The sequence below is a fragment of the Pseudophryne corroboree genome, chromosome 6 (assembly GCF_028390025.1).
Source record: "Pseudophryne corroboree isolate aPseCor3 chromosome 6, aPseCor3.hap2, whole genome shotgun sequence".
Lineage (NCBI taxonomy): Eukaryota > Metazoa > Chordata > Amphibia > Anura > Myobatrachidae > Pseudophryne > Pseudophryne corroboree.
In genome coordinates this window covers 243678879-243697399 of record NC_086449.1, presented here as the reverse complement: position 1 = coordinate 243697399, position 18521 = coordinate 243678879, and the positions used below count along the sequence as shown (strand labels likewise).

The window sequence follows — 18521 nt, the reverse complement described above, 5'->3', positions numbered from 1 at the left end:
AGAGTTTTGGCGTTTCAGTTTGAAGGCCATGTGCATAGGTTTAAAAATCCCAGGAAAACCAATGCTTAGCAAATGTACCCCATGGGGGGAATGTAATAGGGTGGGAGAATCAGAAAGTGAGAGATTTTGTGAGAGTTTTCCTGTTATTTTTTAAAGTGACAATCATTTATATGGCAAAATCAACCTGGTTTTGCCATGTAAATTATTGCCACTTTCAAAAAAACAGACTTTCATAAAATCTCTCACTTTCTGATTCTCACACCCTATTATATTCCCCACCAGGTCTCATTTCTCTCAAAGAGAAAAAAACATAAAAGACAAAAAGTTGTGTAATTGTATGTGCTTTATTTGTGCCATCTTGTGGTTGTATCAAGCTGTGCACTACATTGTGAGGTAGAACACAGGTTCAAAGATCTGAGTTGCAGCAGTGTTGGACAACCCCCAGCTTCCTCGTATGCTGTATTGTCATATTTGTTTGTAGACTGTATAAAAAGTATAAAAGGCCTGCTGACATGTTATTACAGAAAATGGTCTCATTTATTAACTGAATGTGTTAAATTAATTTACTACTGAGCAATAGCGTAACCAGAATTTTTGGGGGCTTAAAGCAACATATTGAAGGGGCGCCTGTCCGAATGCTTCTTGAGAGACACCTCTCCGCAGCAGTTGTTCATTTTATGTCCCATAATAGTGCCCTGGTTCATTTCCAGAGCCAAAGTAGCGCCATAGTTGCCTAACCTCCCCCATTCTGCAGGAGACTCCCTGAAATAGCAGCAATCTCCCTTACTCCTGGAATGGACCAGCAATCTCCCCAATTGCTCCTTACTCCCATTATGTAGGTGTCATATGCTTGAGATAAAAAGAAATCAGAGATATATACATTCAACTGGGATCATCAGAACCATTTCCCTGCATTAGTTATAAGGCACAGTGATCCCTATGGCTACATGCTAGAGTGACCAGATTATCCCTTTTACATGGGACGCTCATGGATTACACAGGTTCTGTGGCTGGCTGACTTCAAGCCTATTCAGCTGATTTTAATCAGCCACATAACCTGTGTAATCCATGAGTGTCCCAAGTAAAAGGGATAATATGGTCACTCTACTACATGCATTTTAAATAAGGTTTTTCGTGGCCACGTACAGTATATCTAACCTCTTGTATAAAAAATTTCCTGCTGCGATCAACTTGGAATTACCCCCCATGTGCACTGCAGGTGGGGCAAATCTAAAGTGCAAAGAGAGTTAGATTTGGGTGTGTTATTTTGTTTCTGTTCGGGGTAAATACTGGCTGCTTTATTTTTATTTAGATTTCAGTTTTGAACACGCCCCACCCAAATCTAATGGCCCATACACACTGGGTGATTTTGAGCTGAAAGCAAGTCACATTTGGTGTGTTGAGCTGCTTTCAGCTCAAAGCCGCCCAGTGTGTATTGACAAGCGATGAGCGGTGAGCGGAGATGCGCACTGCCGCTTCATCGCTGGCGGCCGCCGTTCATCTACTGGTATTACCAGTAGATGAACGGCGGGGTGAGTGGCTTTCCATAGCGTCCTGCTATGGAAAGCCGCTCACCCCCGCTGACATCGCTGGGCAGATGGAAAAGCGCTCACTGTGTATGGACAAGCGATGAGCGGTGAGTGCTCATGCGCGCTCCCGCTTCATCGCTGGCGGCCGACGTTCATCTACTGGTATTACCAATAGATGAACGGCGGGGTGAGCGGCTTTCCATAGCGTCCTACTATGAAAAGCCGCTCACCCCCGCTGACATCGCTGGGCAGGGGGGAAAAGCGCTCAGTGTGTATGCACCTTAAAGCTCTCTGAACACACATGGTTTTGCCCATTAGAGAAAGATTTTGCTTTTCCGATCCATGCTGAATTGGGCCCTATGTCAGCATACATTGTGAGTCACAACATTCCAAGCACTAAAGTGTTAATAAGTGTGCGCGGACCCCCATGTTTTGGTTTTGATTCATCATTGTGTTTTGATTTTGGCAAAACCACCCTAAAGTATTTTAGTTCAGATTAGGTTTTTGGTTCCGTTTTGGATTCCTTTAAAATCAATTAAAATCTATAAAAACAACTAAAATCATGTAATTTTTACCTGGTTACATGCATTCCAAAATGTGAGTTCGGCTTTAAAATCTGACGACAGACCTGAGCCAGGTGTGTGCGTATTTCAGAAAATCCGAACCACACATCTCTGGTTAGTAGTGTACTGTATATGCTGTGTATGCTGTATTTATCTAGCACATGAATACACTATACGTACAAATGCATCTTGATCTCTACAATATTTAGCATTTTTAGCAAGACCCCAAATGCTGGAAATGATTATGATCCTATAATGTTTTAATTTCTGAAATTGCAAATTTTTTGTAATCTTTCTTGTTGTCTCTCCTAGGTGCACTTTTCATCAGCATATCTGTAGATTGTTCTCTTAATGTGTAGACAAAGTACTGCATAAATGGATTAGACTTAGGTTGACCTATTTGCAACCTTTGCTCCAACTAGTTAACGTTTGACAAATTAACTGTACTGCGATCTCCTGCCTGATTCTGAGGCAATATAAAACCCAGCATCTCCAGTCCCTCTTCCTGTGTCATCTTCTACCAGCACAATGGCAAAGGGCTTCTATGTTAGTAAGCTCGTAGGTTTTATTTGCATATTTCTTGCCATAGCTGCAGTGGCTACAATCATTGCTCTAGCAGTGGTCTACTCCAATGAGCTATCCAACAATAATAAAGTAGAAAATGGAGGGTCTCTCACCACCAGCTTCATCCCTGCCCCTAGCACTAGTACACCGACCACTACCACAACTACAACTACAACAACACAGACTTCTACAACACCTGCATCCAACGAACTTTGGGATAAATACCGGCTTCCAAAATCCTTGATACCTATTCACTATGATATTGACCTCAGACCTATTTTGGAGAAAGATTCACAAGGATTGTATGTCTTTCATGGCAAAAGTGTCGCCCACTTCACATGTGTGGAACGCACCAACGTCGTCATAATCCACAGCAACAAACTCAATTATACCAGCAACACTGAGCTCCGCAATGATGCTAATAGAACTTTAACTGTAAATAAAATAGATCTAGTAGAGAAGACCAATTATTTAGTGCTACATCTTGGTGAAGAACTTGAAGAGAATAAAATATACACACTTCACACTGAGTTTACTGGAGAACTGGCCGATGACCTGGCAGGATTTTATCGCAGTGAATACGTGGAAGATGGTGTAACCAAGTAAGTAGCAATGCAACAATAATATATAAATAGTCAATATAAATAAGACAATGTTTTGGTTTTTGTGATTTGTAATATTTATGTGTTTCTCTTCATTGTCTGTCACCCATAGGAGGTTGTTTTTTATTTTTAACTTTACTGGCATACCTAAATAAACAACACTCTTAAGTAGACAAGAATATGTTGATGGTCATTGCACTGGGGGTTGTTTGGCTTTCAAACTAATTTTATGCTTGAGTTGTGGTCCTGGCATCTGCCCGCAGAGTTTTCTAGCTAACATTTGCTTTTGATGATAGGATCATCGCCACGACTCAAATGCAGGCACCTGATGCTAGGAAGGCATTTCCCTGTTTTGATGAGCCAGCAATGAAAGCTACGTTCAGCATCACTATCAGACACAAGCCAGATTATGTGGCACTTTCCAACATGAACCCTATCAGTAAGTCATGGATGGGATGGATAGAAACCTCTAGATGAACTGTTACAGTATATGTATTTTAACTGTGAGTAAAGGGTTAAGCATAGCTTATTTTTCTATGACAATTATATCTAAAGGTAGTATGAAGTAAAATCTATATATATCTCTCTCTCAATGGATTTGGAAAATGTAAAGGAACATATTTGAGAAGACAGATCGTAAAGGAGGGGGAAACTTCCAGGAAGGTGCCCCTACTCCTAAAATAAAACTCCACCATTAATGTACAGGAGATGAAAAGTAAAGAAAAATACTGTATAGTGGTGGTCTTCACTGACTTTTGCCAAGACATCTGAGAAGCCTGTTGTTGCTTGTCAAGTGTTCCCCATTTACATGGATTGTGATTGCATGAGGTCATTTGTGAATAGGTTGAAACTTCCAGCAATATTACAAGCCTTTGTGTCCTGTTATCTTCAGCATGGTCTGTTCTCTGACACCAATGTTGACATGTTCTAGGTGTGACTACCGAGTCCTGGGAGGGTGGACAGTGGAATATCACAGTGTTCGATGTAACTCCAAGGATGTCCACATATCTGGTAGCCTTCATAGTTTCTCAGTTCAGTTGGATTGGTGACGACAAAGTAAGTTTATCGCATGTAGGCTCCCATAGTAAAAAGGGGTCAGATTACAGTTCTAATATATCAGGACTGGGGCAAAAACTATGACCAGTCTTCTACTGATTAAAAAAATTTTTTTCAAATGCAAGATATTGTACATATTGTAGATGTGTAATCATAGGCAGCAATTAACTCATTTCTATTGACTGTCAGTAAATTTACAGATGGTTTCCAGCCATACTTTTGTGGTAGCTTCATGGCTGACGTGTTGACCCCCCAAATTTGGTTATCTATGTTTAGTGGAGAAAATGTTATGCATGAAATTAGGTATCCTCAGTGATTAGGGATGTGAAATCAGTGATACATATTGTACTATTTTACAGGTTAAAATCTGGGGCCGTAAGAAAGCGATCGAGGAATACAATGAAGCAGAATATGCACTGAATGTCACCAAGCCAATTTTGGAATTCTTTGAGACATATTACAATGTAACTTACCCTCTGCCAAAGTCAGGTATGTGGTAACCGCCTCATGTACATGCCCTGTATATAATGATATATGTTTTATTATATGTGTTGCCATGGCACTGGGGTTCAATTATATGGATTTAAAATAAACATGTTTAGATTTAAAAATTAATTTGTGTTCCAGAATGGTTTATTTTTTCAGATATTCATTTTAATGTAAAAAATATACTATACAGTATGTTATAATACCTATATATTTTCAGGACTTGTCTAAAGTTATATGCATCTGATACAGTAGATGTATAATAACATTCATGTACTAACAGTGAGTTCTCTACTCTAGATCAGGTGGCCTTGCCTGACTTCGGTGCAGGAGCTATGGAGAACTGGGGCTTGGTGACATACAGAGATACCGCTCTTCTTTATAATGAAATTGAGTCTTCCATTGGCAACAAGGAGAGGGTGGTCACAGTAATAGCACACGAACTTGCGCATCAGGTTGTTCATCTTTTTATATTTCATACTGAAAAATGTAATATTAGAGAAGTGTCTACTATATGAGCCACTATTGGCCAATTTTTTTAACAAAATTGCTGCATATATATTATAAATAAATGTTATAATGTGGTGTACTTACTTGTTCGGCGCTGCCAGTGACCGACGGACCGCGCAACCAATTTCAGTAAGCATACACACTTAGCAATTGACAGCATTACATCACAACTGGTTGGGTATTTAATATGCCTGCCTAGCTGTGATGTAATGGTCGCTGGTTCCTGTGGCCAGCGTATGGGTCAGTCGACTGCGTGTATACACATGCAGATGGTTCTTTCAAATATATTGCATCTGCAGTGCAGCATGGCTGATGTGATAAATCTGTGAAAGACATTGTTCACAGATGTATGATGTGTACACAAGAACCAATGTACTATACGATATATAATTTGTCGGCTGTATTAACATTATATTGCATAGTGTATACCCAACATTAGAGGCCAGAAAATGATAACCCTATCAGTAATGCCATGTCATTTTGGATGTCTATATAGAGTATACAGCTAACATTCAACATTATTTTGCAACACACTCAAGGATTTAGTAGATTGAGTCAATGGGATTTTTTAAACCATGCATTCAAGGATGGTATGTTAATGTGACTTGTTCCTTACTGAGCAGAGGCGTCACTAGGTGTGGTGGTTCCTTACTGAGCAGAGGCGTCACTAGGTGTGGTGACACCCGTTGCGCACTCTGGAACTCCTGCGCGCCGGTGGCCTACTCGTGGCAAAAAGAGGCGTGGTCAAATGGGGGCGTGGACATCTCCGGAGATGCTGGGCTGCCTCCTGAGAGTCTTCTTGCACAGTCGGCTCCTCATTTATGACAGGAGCCAGGTGCTGCAGGGGCAGTCACATTGCAGCACCCGGCTCCTATCACTGCTGAGGAGCTGGCATTTTTGTGTCACCCCCTCCAAGGGTGACACCCGGGTGCGGGCCACACCCGCCTTATGACGCCACTGTTGCTGAGTGGTACATTTTATCATATACCAAACTGTCAATGCCACGAGTATACATTAAACTGTTTTTTTTTAACAGATAACACATAAATGAACATAATATATATGTATTGTATGTTCTATATGTTTCATATCTGCATACATATAACCATTTTTATCGGTATCCGGTCATATAGAGCTACACTAAAAAGTTCTACAGTCAAAGATGGTCAACATTTATTAGGTCAACAGGGTCGACATGTAAAAAGGTTGACAGGGTCAAAGGGTCGACATGGTCAAATAGTTGACATGAAAATGGTCGACACACGGCCATTTGGGGGGGTTTGCTTTTTTCTAGTTTGGACTACGATTGATACTACGAGAGAAGCGAGCCATGCGAGGGGACGCGGTACTCTAATGGGGCTTGTTTGTGAGAGAAAAGTGATAAAACAGCTCCCAAAAAATTGTGAAATTGTGTCTACCTTTTTTGTGTCGACCATTTCCATGTCGACCTTTTGACCTTATTGACCTACTGCATGTTGACCATTAGTAGTCGACCTATTGACTGTAGACCTTATTAATGTAGATCTAATAATCCACACCCATTTTTATTATATGATAAGGAGAGAGGAGAAATTAAATATCAGTAGGTACACCAGCATGGGAACACTTAGTTTATTGTTTACCAGATAAATTGTAAGTGACATTATCAAACTTTCAATACAATGGTTCATTATGATCATATGAGATTACTGTCACACAATAGTCAGCTCCATGGGCAGACCACACAAACAGCTAATTTCAATTAAGTATGAGAGAAGAAAGTAAAATACCGAGAGGAAGGGACATAGTTTTACTAAAAAATTTTGAAAAATGATATGTGTTGAAATAAACATAAATTGCACATTGGATGCAAGTTTTTAACTGCTTAACAGGTTAACTTTAGTACATTTTGTTAATTCTTTTAATTTTGCTACTATTTTAGTGGTTCGGGAATCTTGTGACAGTTCGATGGTGGAATGATCTATGGCTGAATGAAGGTTTTGCATCTTACGTGGAATATTTGGGAGCAGACTTTGCAGAACCCACCTGGAACATAGTAAGTTGCTTATAGTCTGGAACATAGTATGTTGTTTATACTCAATCTCATATCAAGGAGTAAAATACATTGGTTTCGACTCGAGGCAAGGAATAAAAGCTGGTTTAAATGTGCACAAAGGTGCATTAATCCACAACACCCAATAAAATTATATCTTTCATTAACATTGTACTGCAATATTGACAGCTATATAATTGGTATCAGTGATTATTGGCCAGTGCAGGGTTTTGTGGTCAGGTCCTCAGGTATAGTAGCACTGGTAAAGAGAACTGAATAGCTGTTGAAAGCTACATAAACATACAGCTTTCTCTGAAAGTGGGATACATTGATTTCTTACACTATGCAAGTGCATTTTACTAATGAGAAGCTTTTCCAAGCAGGGGTTGTCCATATATTCATATCTATAATCTTGGACTGGGACCTGTGAGATCAGTTATTCCCCTTTTCCACTTGTAGCACGGGTCGCAGCGGGAGCCTGACACGACTGCGACCCGTGCTAGAGCCCCCTTCTACACCAGCTCACCAACCCGGCATATTGCCGGGTTGGTGACGGGTTGGTGACGCTGCTAGTGATGCGGCAGGGGCGGTGCTGGGAGATCACATTTACCCGTATTTTTAGAGCTAGTGGAAAAGGGGTTTTAGTGAAACCAGTTGCAATGGTTCCCTGTAGATTTGAATATAACATATTTTATTCAACAGTCCAATATATGTCCTATTCCACACAGCGATATATCATCTGCTCCTGAACTTTGTACTTATTTTCAAACCTATTGCAGAAACCTGTCCTGAATTAATTTCATGATGAGAAAAAATTAAGTTTAGGTTGCTACACTATGAACATATGTTGTATATCAAGAGCACACACCATATCATTTATAATGTACAATGGGCTTATGTTTTTCTTGTATGAAGTATTATTTATGGGTCACTTTAGATTTAAGTTTGTCTAGAGGACAAGAGTGGAAACTGGTTTGGCTGTTCACAATTTAGTAGACAGCCAAGCAATGTCAATCCACTCTCCTGATTCCCATTGTTCTGAGTATGCATGGGACCAATGTACGAGCAGCTACGCCCCAAGCCGGGCTTTAAATAGACCTTTGCTGCGCATGTGCTGGCCTCCTTGTATTCTCAGAAGAGCAGTGGCCTCTGGAGCACTAGCATCAACGGTCCCTTCCCCTATTTCTAAGGGGCCAATCTGCTGTAACAGTCAATGCCAGCAGCATGGGAGAGGGGGGGGGGGGGGGGGGGAGGAATGCAGGCAGTGTTCCAGAGTGTAATGTAAGAGGTATGGGTGTATGGGTGACACTATTTGTCTGTATTTACATATGTGTATACTGTTTGTGTGTGACTATGTATGTATGTTTATATGTATGTATGTTTGTATGTATGTATGCTTTCCTCTCAACCTTCATGATTGTGGTGGGACAGTTCTGTTTTTCGGGTATTGTCCCACCTGTGGGCTGGAGGAAAGGCATGGAGGGCAACCCAGCAACTGGAGAAGTGATATGCACGCCTCCATCATGAAATGACTTGGACCCATGATGTGTGGCATGTACCCTTTTTGTGTGGCCATGTACCCTTGTGTACAAAGGCCCAATCCTTGTGTCCCAAATGTTGCTCTTTAGGGCCTCCCCAATCTCAATCCAGCTCTGGAACAGTCCATGACCGTTTCTACCCCTGCAGGTCCTATGGGGGCTGCTTGAAGCTCTGTTCTTATTAGGTACTATACAAACACATTCTTTATATATTACATTTCCAACAAAAAGATTCTTATATCAGAGGTCATCAGTTGAGATTTTAGAATATTGTTGGGTGATCTGATAAAGACAGAATTACTTTCTGGATCCAGTCTGTAATTATATCTATTACTGGTTTTAACATTTTGCACCAATTTGGTTAAGGGAGTAGGGAGGGTCTAACATAGATAAGGCCCAGTAATGGATCCTATAAGGTGGTATACTGCTTCAGTGCCCTGTATCCAAAAATTAAAAAAACATTTCTGTCAAAGGCTTGTTGTCACCCCAGGGCTTGTATTGCATGAAGTAAACATTGAAATACTTACACTGTACCTGTGCTGTAATCTGACCCTTACAGAAAGACCTGATAGTGCTTTATGATGTGCACAGAGTGATGGCGGTCGATGCTTTGCTCTCTTCCCATCCACTCACATCAAGAGAAGAGGATGTAAACACTCCAGCACAAATAAGCGAACTCTTTGATTCCATAACCTATAGTAAGGTGAGCTAACAACTATGAGTGCTGGATGTAATGGAAGGAGTACAGATTTGTTGTAGCAAATGAGTGTGACTAGGTTATGTCCACATTCATAGTATTTCCTTCTGATATATAAAGGGTGATTTGTGCCATAGTTGCTCATCAGTCATTTTATAAGTTCAAAGACCTGATTTTCAGACATGGGGCCTGATTCTGTGCCGGATGCAGGGGTACTAATGACGGATGCAGTGGAATTTTGTTCATACAGAGTCGCAGATCAAATTTAGACACACGGTATTAGAAATGTAAGGGGTACGGGGACACACCCTGAGGTTAGAAGAAAAAAAATTCCATACAAAACGGAGAAAAGGGTTCTTCACAGGGGTGGTCTTCTGTATGCCAACTGACGGGATCCCGGCGCACAGTATACCGGCGCCGGGATCCCGACAGCCGGCATACCGACACTTATTCTCCCTCGTGGGGGCCCACGACCCCCCTGGAGGGAGAATAAAATAGTGTGGCATGCGTAGCGCGCCACCGTGCCCGTAGCATGGCGAGCGCAGCGAGCCCGCAAGGGGCTCATTTGCGCTCGCCACACTGTCGGTAAACCGGCGGTCGGGCTCCCGGCGCCGGTATGCTGGTTGCCGGGAGCCCGACCGCCGGCATATCGTAGTGAACCCCTTCACAGTAAGAACAGTAAAGATTTGGAATTCTTTGCCAGAGAAGGTAGTAATGGTGGACTCTATCAATAAGTTTCAAAATGGATTAGATAAATTCCTAGCGGAAAAAAATATCAAAGGATATAGCATTTAATTAAGAAAAAAAGACAATAAAAAAAAAACATTTATTATACAGGTTGAACTCGATGGACATCTGTCTTTTTTCAACCTCAACAACTATGTACTATGTATTACTGGCTGTTGACTAGGAGGTAATGGGTGTGTGCCAGTGGAGGATTTACCACAAGGCAACCAAAGCTGCTTAGGGCCCTGTTGGTCCCAGGGGGCCCTGCTGGTCAGGCCGTAAAAAGGGCATTTCCGGAGGACCACGAGCTTCGCTGAAATTGTCCAACTGACCGCACAACGTCAATATTTTAATATGCCTGCCCAGTTACGATGTTCTGGTTCCTGTGGCAAGCATATGGGTCCAGGGACGTACGGTGAGATAAATGGCTGAGGAGGCACTGGCTTGTACCAGAGCCAGGTTTACACACAATATATGAGCCAAAGGGTTCATGTGGGCATTATACACAGGTGCAGCAGTATATACTGCTAGAAATGTGGTATTGATCAGAAATGTGTGGAAAGAATAGGCGGGGAGGAACTGTCTCACCTGACATAGACTGTTGTGTTTACTCCAGCGTTTTGACTCTAAACATTATTAGAATAATACAAAGAAGATATTTATAATATATTCTTTCTATTTTTCATATACTTTATATAGTCAGAACTCTGCTTATACGTTAGTATGACAGGAAAGGCTCTGCCTCACCTCACTACAGGTCACAGCATTGGTCGGTCAGTCGGCTGTCAGAGATGTTGGGGGAAATGTAATAGCTATATATATCCATACTAGATATAGTGAGCTGGCTTGCAGTGTAGCACAGAGACCAACATCATGGTGTCCCCCTGCCACAGTTAAACCAGTCTCAAGCAGGTCTAATTCTTTTACAGAGAGAAGGTGCAGAAATCAATCTCTCCCCTTCCATGAGGCTATCTACACCTTACTCTAATTGAACAAAAGACTCCATAAAAAAACCCTATCGCTTGTTACATTTAAAAACAACCTCCTCTTCTTCTTGAGTTATTAATGATAGGGAGGTGCTGAGAGAGCTGCCTCTCCTCCCTCTCCGACTGGACCATCCTCAGTAGCTGCACTGATAGGTCTGGAGTTGAGGAGCTGAGAGATCGGCCCCTCCTTCCCCATTGGAGGAGCACTTAGCATCACAATCAGCAAAAGCACAACATCCAGGAGGAGGAGGAGGCGCTCGAAAAGGAGAGGGGAGGAGATGGGATGTCGCCTCCTCCTCACCCTTCACAATCTGCAGCATGGCACCAGTCTGTAGGGTGGACTCGCTCGAGAGGGAAGGAGAGGAAAGAACGGCCCCTCCTCCCTCTCTGGTCGGGACCCGATTATGCGCTGCCTCGGTGCAATGCACCGCTTGCACCTATGCTAGTTCCGCCACTGCCTTTCAGGGACACCTTCTGGAAATCTAGTCGTACTTGCACAAATAGAAACATAAAGCAGGTCTTAGGGGTACATTTACTAAGCAGTGATAAGAACGGAGAAGTAAGCCAGTGGAGAAATTTCCCCATCAACCAATCAGCAGCTCTGTATCATTTTATAGTATGCAAATTATAGATGTTACTTCAGTGCTGATTGGTTGATGGGGCAACTTCTCCACTGTCTCACTTCTCCGCTCTTATCACTGCTTAGTAAATGTACCCCTAAAACTGCTTTTGTGCTTCAAATCAGTTGCTTGTGGCTTGTGAATGACCTCCAATAATAAAGACATTTTTGCAGCTATGTTAATACACTTTTCTTTTAATTTACATGGTATCTTTTAATCTGATTAATTTTAGGGTGCATCAGTAATTCGTATGCTGTCCTCTTTCCTCACTGAAGAGATCTTTGTAAATGGACTGAATGTAAGTAGCCCCTGAATATAATATTTGCTCACAAACATTAATATCCTAGTGAAAATGTAAAGACATGTGTCTTTACATTTGTAAGGTATTTAAAACTACACAAATATAAAATACATATCATACATTGCTCAATTACAATTATTGTTGCTATACATGACTGAAGATAAGACAGTTATACATATCTATTATATAATGGGCCATTCCCCTTGCCACCTGCTCTCACAGCTCTCACAGGCAATTTACCAGGATGCAGCCCACCATCCCTTCACAGCTCTTACTGATACCAGACAGGAAACAGCCTCCTGCCACCTCCCCTCACAGCTGGATGATCACACATCCAATAGTCACCTTTCCTGACAACAGACACCAATCTCACCTCCCCTCACAATTCACCTCCTGGCAGGTCAGACACAAGTCTCCCTGCACTGAGCGGAGTCTCTGCTCAGACATCACCTCAGGGTTAATGTAGGGATAGACCTCAGGCAGCTGATACTGATATAGCAATGTCAGCTATAAACACAGTTTGATGTGCATGCTACGTACACTTAATAAAAAAAATCAATATAGATCTGAGGGAATGAGAGACCAAGGAAAGAGATACTGGGACAAGAAGGGGATAAATATGAGGAGGGAACATGGGTAAAGAGTGAGAGGCATGGAATGGGTGGTGAATGGGAAAAGTCAGAGATGGTGTAAGACAGGCGAAGAGGTGAGAGACCTAGCCAAGGATGTGTCTGTTATACAAGTTTTTCAATCATTTTGATAACGTGTCTGCTCCTTGCTTGCTTGTAAAGGACATAGCAAGCTTGGAACATCAGTGGGATCATGGCCTGTGTAGGCTATCACATATGCGCTGGATCACTTGAGTCAAAATAATTGTTACATTTTCACCATGAACTCCTACAAGGAGGTCATGAATATCATAGCAGGACTCTTCAAGCTTTTGGCTCCCAGATTCACTCTTCGTCCTATTTCTACTCTGAGCACATAGCAGGGATCGACTCTTTTCAGAGCCTTTGTCCCTGCGGGTGCTTTTTGATACATGTTTCCGTTTTTAATATCATGCCCAGATCGCAATGCAAATGCGATTATTGATAAATGGGCCCCTCAAACACTTAGATCTGTATACTAACAAAGAAAAAAATTGTTTTGTTCCTCTAGACATATCTGAAAGCTTTTGCATATAACAACACCGTGTATGAAGACCTGTGGGCTCATTTACAGATGGTAAGCTAAGATACTTGACCATTATTTGTTATATGCAACACACAGAGTGGCTGATGTATTGTAGATTGAGTGCTATGCCAGTTTGAAAAGTGCAGAGCATACAACCTAACCATGTAATGTAGTTGCTGTAAAGGGGGGTACTCACGGAGAGATCCGTGCTTAAAATCTATGCGATCTGACTAGATTGCTTAGAACTTAAGCACGGATCTCTCGTGTGTATGCCCCCCAGCGATAGCGATGTGCGGCTCAATCTAGCAGGTCGCTCACTTCAGTGAAGTGAGTGCCTCCCCCTCGCTCAGCACACATTGCGCTGTGCTGAGCGGGGGAAGAGATGTGTGCTGAGCGGTCTGTGATAGATCGTTCAGCACACATCTCTTTAGTGTCTACCTCCCTTAATGTTTCTAGCACAATCCCATGTTACTGTAATTGTATGCATGGAGTAAGCGGTCATTTGAAAGCTTTAGTCTGAGGGTTTATTGTATTCAGTTTGCCTACTACAAGCATTACAATGATATGTTATGGATTTATTTCTAGAATACTGGAAATGGTTACTACATCCTATTATTTTTATACTAGGCTGTTTCTCCAACTGCACTTCCACACAGCGTGGAGAAAATCATGAACACGTGGGTCTTGCAAATGGGTTTTCCAGTGGTGACTATTGACACAACAGTTGGAAGAGTAGAACAAAAACATTTTCTTTTAGATCCGGACGCAACAATTAAAAAGTATGATAATGATAAGTCATTGAAATAAGATAATGATATGTGAAATAATATTTATTCATAGTATAAATGCTTTTCAGAAAACTATATTTAATAATTCATAACACGTGTGTGTGTGTGTGTGTGTGTGTGTGTGTGTGTGTGTGTGTGTGTGTGTGTGTGTGTGTGTGTGTGTGTGTGTGTGTGTGAGGGGGGGGTTTACTAGACATGAATACTCTATAAGTATTCTCAGCAGATGTTACATACACCAAGAAGAAGAAGAATAAAAATAGGATTCTGGTCTTGCACACAATCTTTTATTTGAAACCAGCATTGGACTGATTGTATATGATTTGGTGTTATATTATATCCAGTGTGATAATGTTGTTTTATGTATAAAACAGTAACTTGTTGTTCTGACCCCTTCATGCATGATGATATTCTGCTAAAATGATTTCAGCTATACATGGATTGTACCCATCACATACATTAACAGTTCTGGTCCAACTGGAAACTTCTGGCTTGAACAAGTAAGCGGTATGTAATGTATTGGATATTTATTGAACATCTCAATATAATGCATCTGTGGTTAATCGTAGCACTTTGGTTGAATGTGGTCATAGTTTGCTCTGAAACCCACATATCTTTTTAACAAGCTCTTGGCTAAAATGCTGAGAACAAGTCCTGCATCTGTCTGATATTGCCATAATCTCGGCTCATTTGGAGCAACTAAACATAATTAACCGAATACAACTGTATTAAGCACACATACATTTTCTCAGTAATCTGTTTTAACATTTGTGATCATCTTAATTTCTCTTCCATTTCAGACATACATGATGCATTAAAAACAGATGGAAACAGCTGGTTCCTGGCAAACATCGATGTGACAGGATACTACAGGGTTAACTATGATGATGGAAATTGGGACAGGTTGATAGATCAGCTGAAAAGAAACAATTCAGTGAGTACAGGAGCTAATGTGATCCAATATATAGAAAGCATTAAATGTAATATAAGCAGCCCTTTTAAACTCCAAATGAAAAAAACTCACTATAAGACAGCGCTTGAAAAAGAGGAAAATTAACAGTTTGTTACGAGAAACTGTTATGCTAGTCATGTTCCGGCCATATCAAATATATTCATGCCCTGGATAGACAATCGGGAGGATAATTTCCTTAGCCAGCAGGATCTACACCCAGGCTGATGCTCTCTCCACAGATCTTCAGACAGTTGTTTAACATGTTGGGTCACCTGGAGGATTGCATCCAGGCTGAACCACAAGGTGGATAGTTACTGCACCAGGACTATAGAGCCAAAGGCATTTTTGATAGATGTTATAGTGGTACCTTGGAAATACAAATCCATTGATCTTTCTCTTCCACTAGCAATGCTAAAAAATATTTTAAAAAATATCAAAAGAGAAGGGATATGAGTCATCCTGGTGGTCCTGTATTGGCTTCAGTGGTCATGATATGCAAAGTTTCTCAGAATGGTAAAGAATCAGATACCTCCATGGTGTCTTTCACTGAGACCAGATTTTGTCATCCAAGGCCCTTTTCAGCATGTTGCCTTTCTTTGGCTGGCTAGGGTGGCTACTGAAGCAGCCGGTGGCAGATATAGAGGAAGTGGTGGTGGTGGTGGTGGTGGTGGGGGGGGGTCACCAGTCCCCCCTCCCTGCCCCTCTTGAAGAGGCCGGCGCAGCATTACAATGAATCAGATAGACTTGTTGTACTGTATACTGCGGCCGCCTGCCCACCCATCCCCTAGTGACGTAGAGCAGGAGCTGACAAGCTGAACTGGCAGCTGCTATCTTACTGTGCCGTCTGGCTGGAGGAGGAGGGGTCGCAATCCCCTCTTCTATCCCAATTGCTCTGACCCCAGCTTCGTCACTGAGGCTGTCTGTCTTGGCGCCAGGGATCTGATGTCACAAACTTGTGACCGTGCTTGGCATTAAACCCAACGGAGGAGCCGCTATCAATGCACTGCAGGCCTGGGCCTGGTAAGATAATTGCAGTACTGTATATTTGTCAACCACTGCTGTCATCCTCTCCCTGACATCACCGTCTCCATGGTGTCACTCTATCCATGGTGTCACTCTCTCCCTGGTGTCACTCTCTTGCTGTCACCCACTGTTGTCACCCTATCCCTGGCGTCACCCTCTCCCTGTTATCCACCGCCTCGCCCTGTTATCCACTGCCATTCCCTGGTGTCACCCACTGCCTCTCTCTGGCATTATGCTTCCTGTCAACCTCTCCGTCACTCACCGCCTCTCCTTGTTACACACTACCTGTCACCCTCATAGACTTAAGACCTACATTCTATGGTGTGAGGAAAAATTCCTTTCCCACATCTTCTTTCTGTCTTTTCCAGGTTAAACTCATTCACCTTTCCTTATTTATTTATTTATTTATAAAGATAGGACTGTCCTTGGGACTAATGGCCCATACACACGGTGAGATTCGGGCTTTGCCCGATTCTCACTATGAGACAGGTGCCAGGTCGGCACATAGTCAGTATCGCAAGCACACTCATTATGTGCTTGCGATACTGACTATGGCCCTCATTCCGAGTTGTTCGCTCGCTAGCTGCTTTTAGCAGCATTGCACACGCTAAGCCGCCGCCCTCTGGGAGTGTATCTTAGCATAGCAGAATTGCGAACGAAAGATTAGCAGAATTGCGAATAGAAAATTCTTAGCAGTTTCTGAGTAGCTCGAGACTTACTCCTACATTGCGATCAGTTCAGTCAGTTTCGTTCCTGGTTTGACGTCACAAACACACCCAGCGTTCAGCCAGACACTCCTCCGTTTCTCCTGCCACTCCCGCGTTTTTCCCTGAAACGCCTGCGTTTTTCCGCACACTCCCAGAAAATGGTCAGTTTCCACCCAGAAACACCCACTTCCTGTCAATCACTCACCGATCAGCAGAACGATGAAAAAACTTTGTTACACCATGAGTAAAATACCTAACTTTTGTGTAAAATAACTAAGCGCATGCGCTATGCGAACCTTGCGCATGCGCAGTAAGCGACTAATCGCAGTATAGCGAAAATCGGCAACGAGCGAACAACTCGGAATGACCCCCTATGTGCGATTTTGGCTAAGTGTCAATTTTGACTATCTCTTCTATAGAGATAGTGAAAACTGACTTGCCTGCACAGTCTATCTACTCTTGCGATTCCGACCGCACGGGACCGCGCATCGGCATCGAATCGGGATCGCAAGGTGACTTTCACCTTGCGATCTGCACTAACTTTTCTTACGATTTTGACTATATAGGCAAAATCGTAAGAAAAAATCTCACCGTGTGTACACACCATAAGCCATCATTCCAGCTAAAGATTCTTTCCTGCCTTTCTCATAAAACAGTATGGTTCACCTTACAGTACCTCAGGAGGTTTAGTCAGATTAAAAAAAAACCTCCCTTCAGACCTTAGATGATAATCATACAAGGGCACTAAGAATTTATGTTCAGTGGGCTAGGGAACTACGTCACTGAGATGACCTTTTTCCTTTATGATTTTCATGTAAAAGAGGCTGGCCAGCTTTTAAACAGTCTCCTCTCCTACTGGATTACAGCTGTAATCCATCAGGTTTATACTATTGAAGGTAGACCTGTACCTTCAGACCTGTACCTGTACCTGAGAAATTTCGGGCACACTCTACTGTGTCTGTGGGACCTTCGTAGGCGAAGAGGTCTAGAACTTCAGCAGAACAGCAAAGTGTTACCTGGTCTTTAGTACACAATGACAAAATTCTCCCAATCTGACACCTATGCACCCAAGACACTACATTTGGACGAAGGGTGCTTTGTGCAGCTCAGGAATGGGCTCCCTCAATAATGACAGCTTTGGGATGTCCACAGAGTCTTCACTGCTCCCATAGAATTAAAAAGAAAGCATTTTTTTCAATTTATTTTTTAACTTACCTTATTTTTCATTGATTTTCCATGGGGGGCACTGGGTGCCTTCCCTCATGCTCAATGTTATGTTTGTATTTCCTAGTAATATTGGTTCTGTGCTGTGTTGGCACTACAGTGTTGGGTAATATTCTTCTACTTTTTCCTCTGCTATTGTCCTTGGGCAAAAGTACAGTGGCACCTACAAATTGCAACTGTTTTAAAAGATGGTCACCAACATAACAATGTGTTCACCAAATGTCTTCCTATCAAAATAAATATAAAGCCAGCTATTTACTTTATACACAAGTTTCTATTTTATTTTCCGCAGGAAATTCCTCTTATCAACCGTGCGCAGATCATCGATGATGCTTTCAATTTAGCCAGGTGAGCTTAAGGTCCTGATTCTGATTTTTGAGTCACACTCAGTGTCGATGGCACATGCAGTGGCCAATGTTTTAGGTCTGCGAATGCATTTTAGTCGCA

General features: G+C 42.1%; 1 protein-coding gene across 3 annotated transcripts in view; it reads left to right on the top strand.

Moving 5' to 3' along the window:
* ANPEP (alanyl aminopeptidase, membrane) overlaps positions 1 to 18521 on the top strand; it is a 171179-nt gene that overhangs the window by 117874 nt on the left and 34784 nt on the right. For all 3 annotated transcript variants that reach the window (XM_063925823.1, XM_063925821.1, XM_063925822.1), the window contains 13 exons: positions 2405 to 3258; positions 3555 to 3697; positions 4190 to 4314; positions 4674 to 4803; positions 5101 to 5255; positions 7232 to 7345; positions 9440 to 9583; positions 12142 to 12207; positions 13369 to 13434; positions 14011 to 14162; positions 14599 to 14675; positions 14969 to 15102; positions 18367 to 18422. In XM_063925823.1, coding sequence (XP_063781893.1) covers positions 2621 to 3258; positions 3555 to 3697; positions 4190 to 4314; positions 4674 to 4803; positions 5101 to 5255; positions 7232 to 7345; positions 9440 to 9583; positions 12142 to 12207; positions 13369 to 13434; positions 14011 to 14162; positions 14599 to 14675; positions 14969 to 15102; positions 18367 to 18422 — 2000 coding nt within the window. In that variant the 5' untranslated portion in view covers positions 2405 to 2620. The remainder of the gene's footprint in view (positions 1 to 2404; positions 3259 to 3554; positions 3698 to 4189; positions 4315 to 4673; positions 4804 to 5100; positions 5256 to 7231; positions 7346 to 9439; positions 9584 to 12141; positions 12208 to 13368; positions 13435 to 14010; positions 14163 to 14598; positions 14676 to 14968; positions 15103 to 18366; positions 18423 to 18521) is intronic.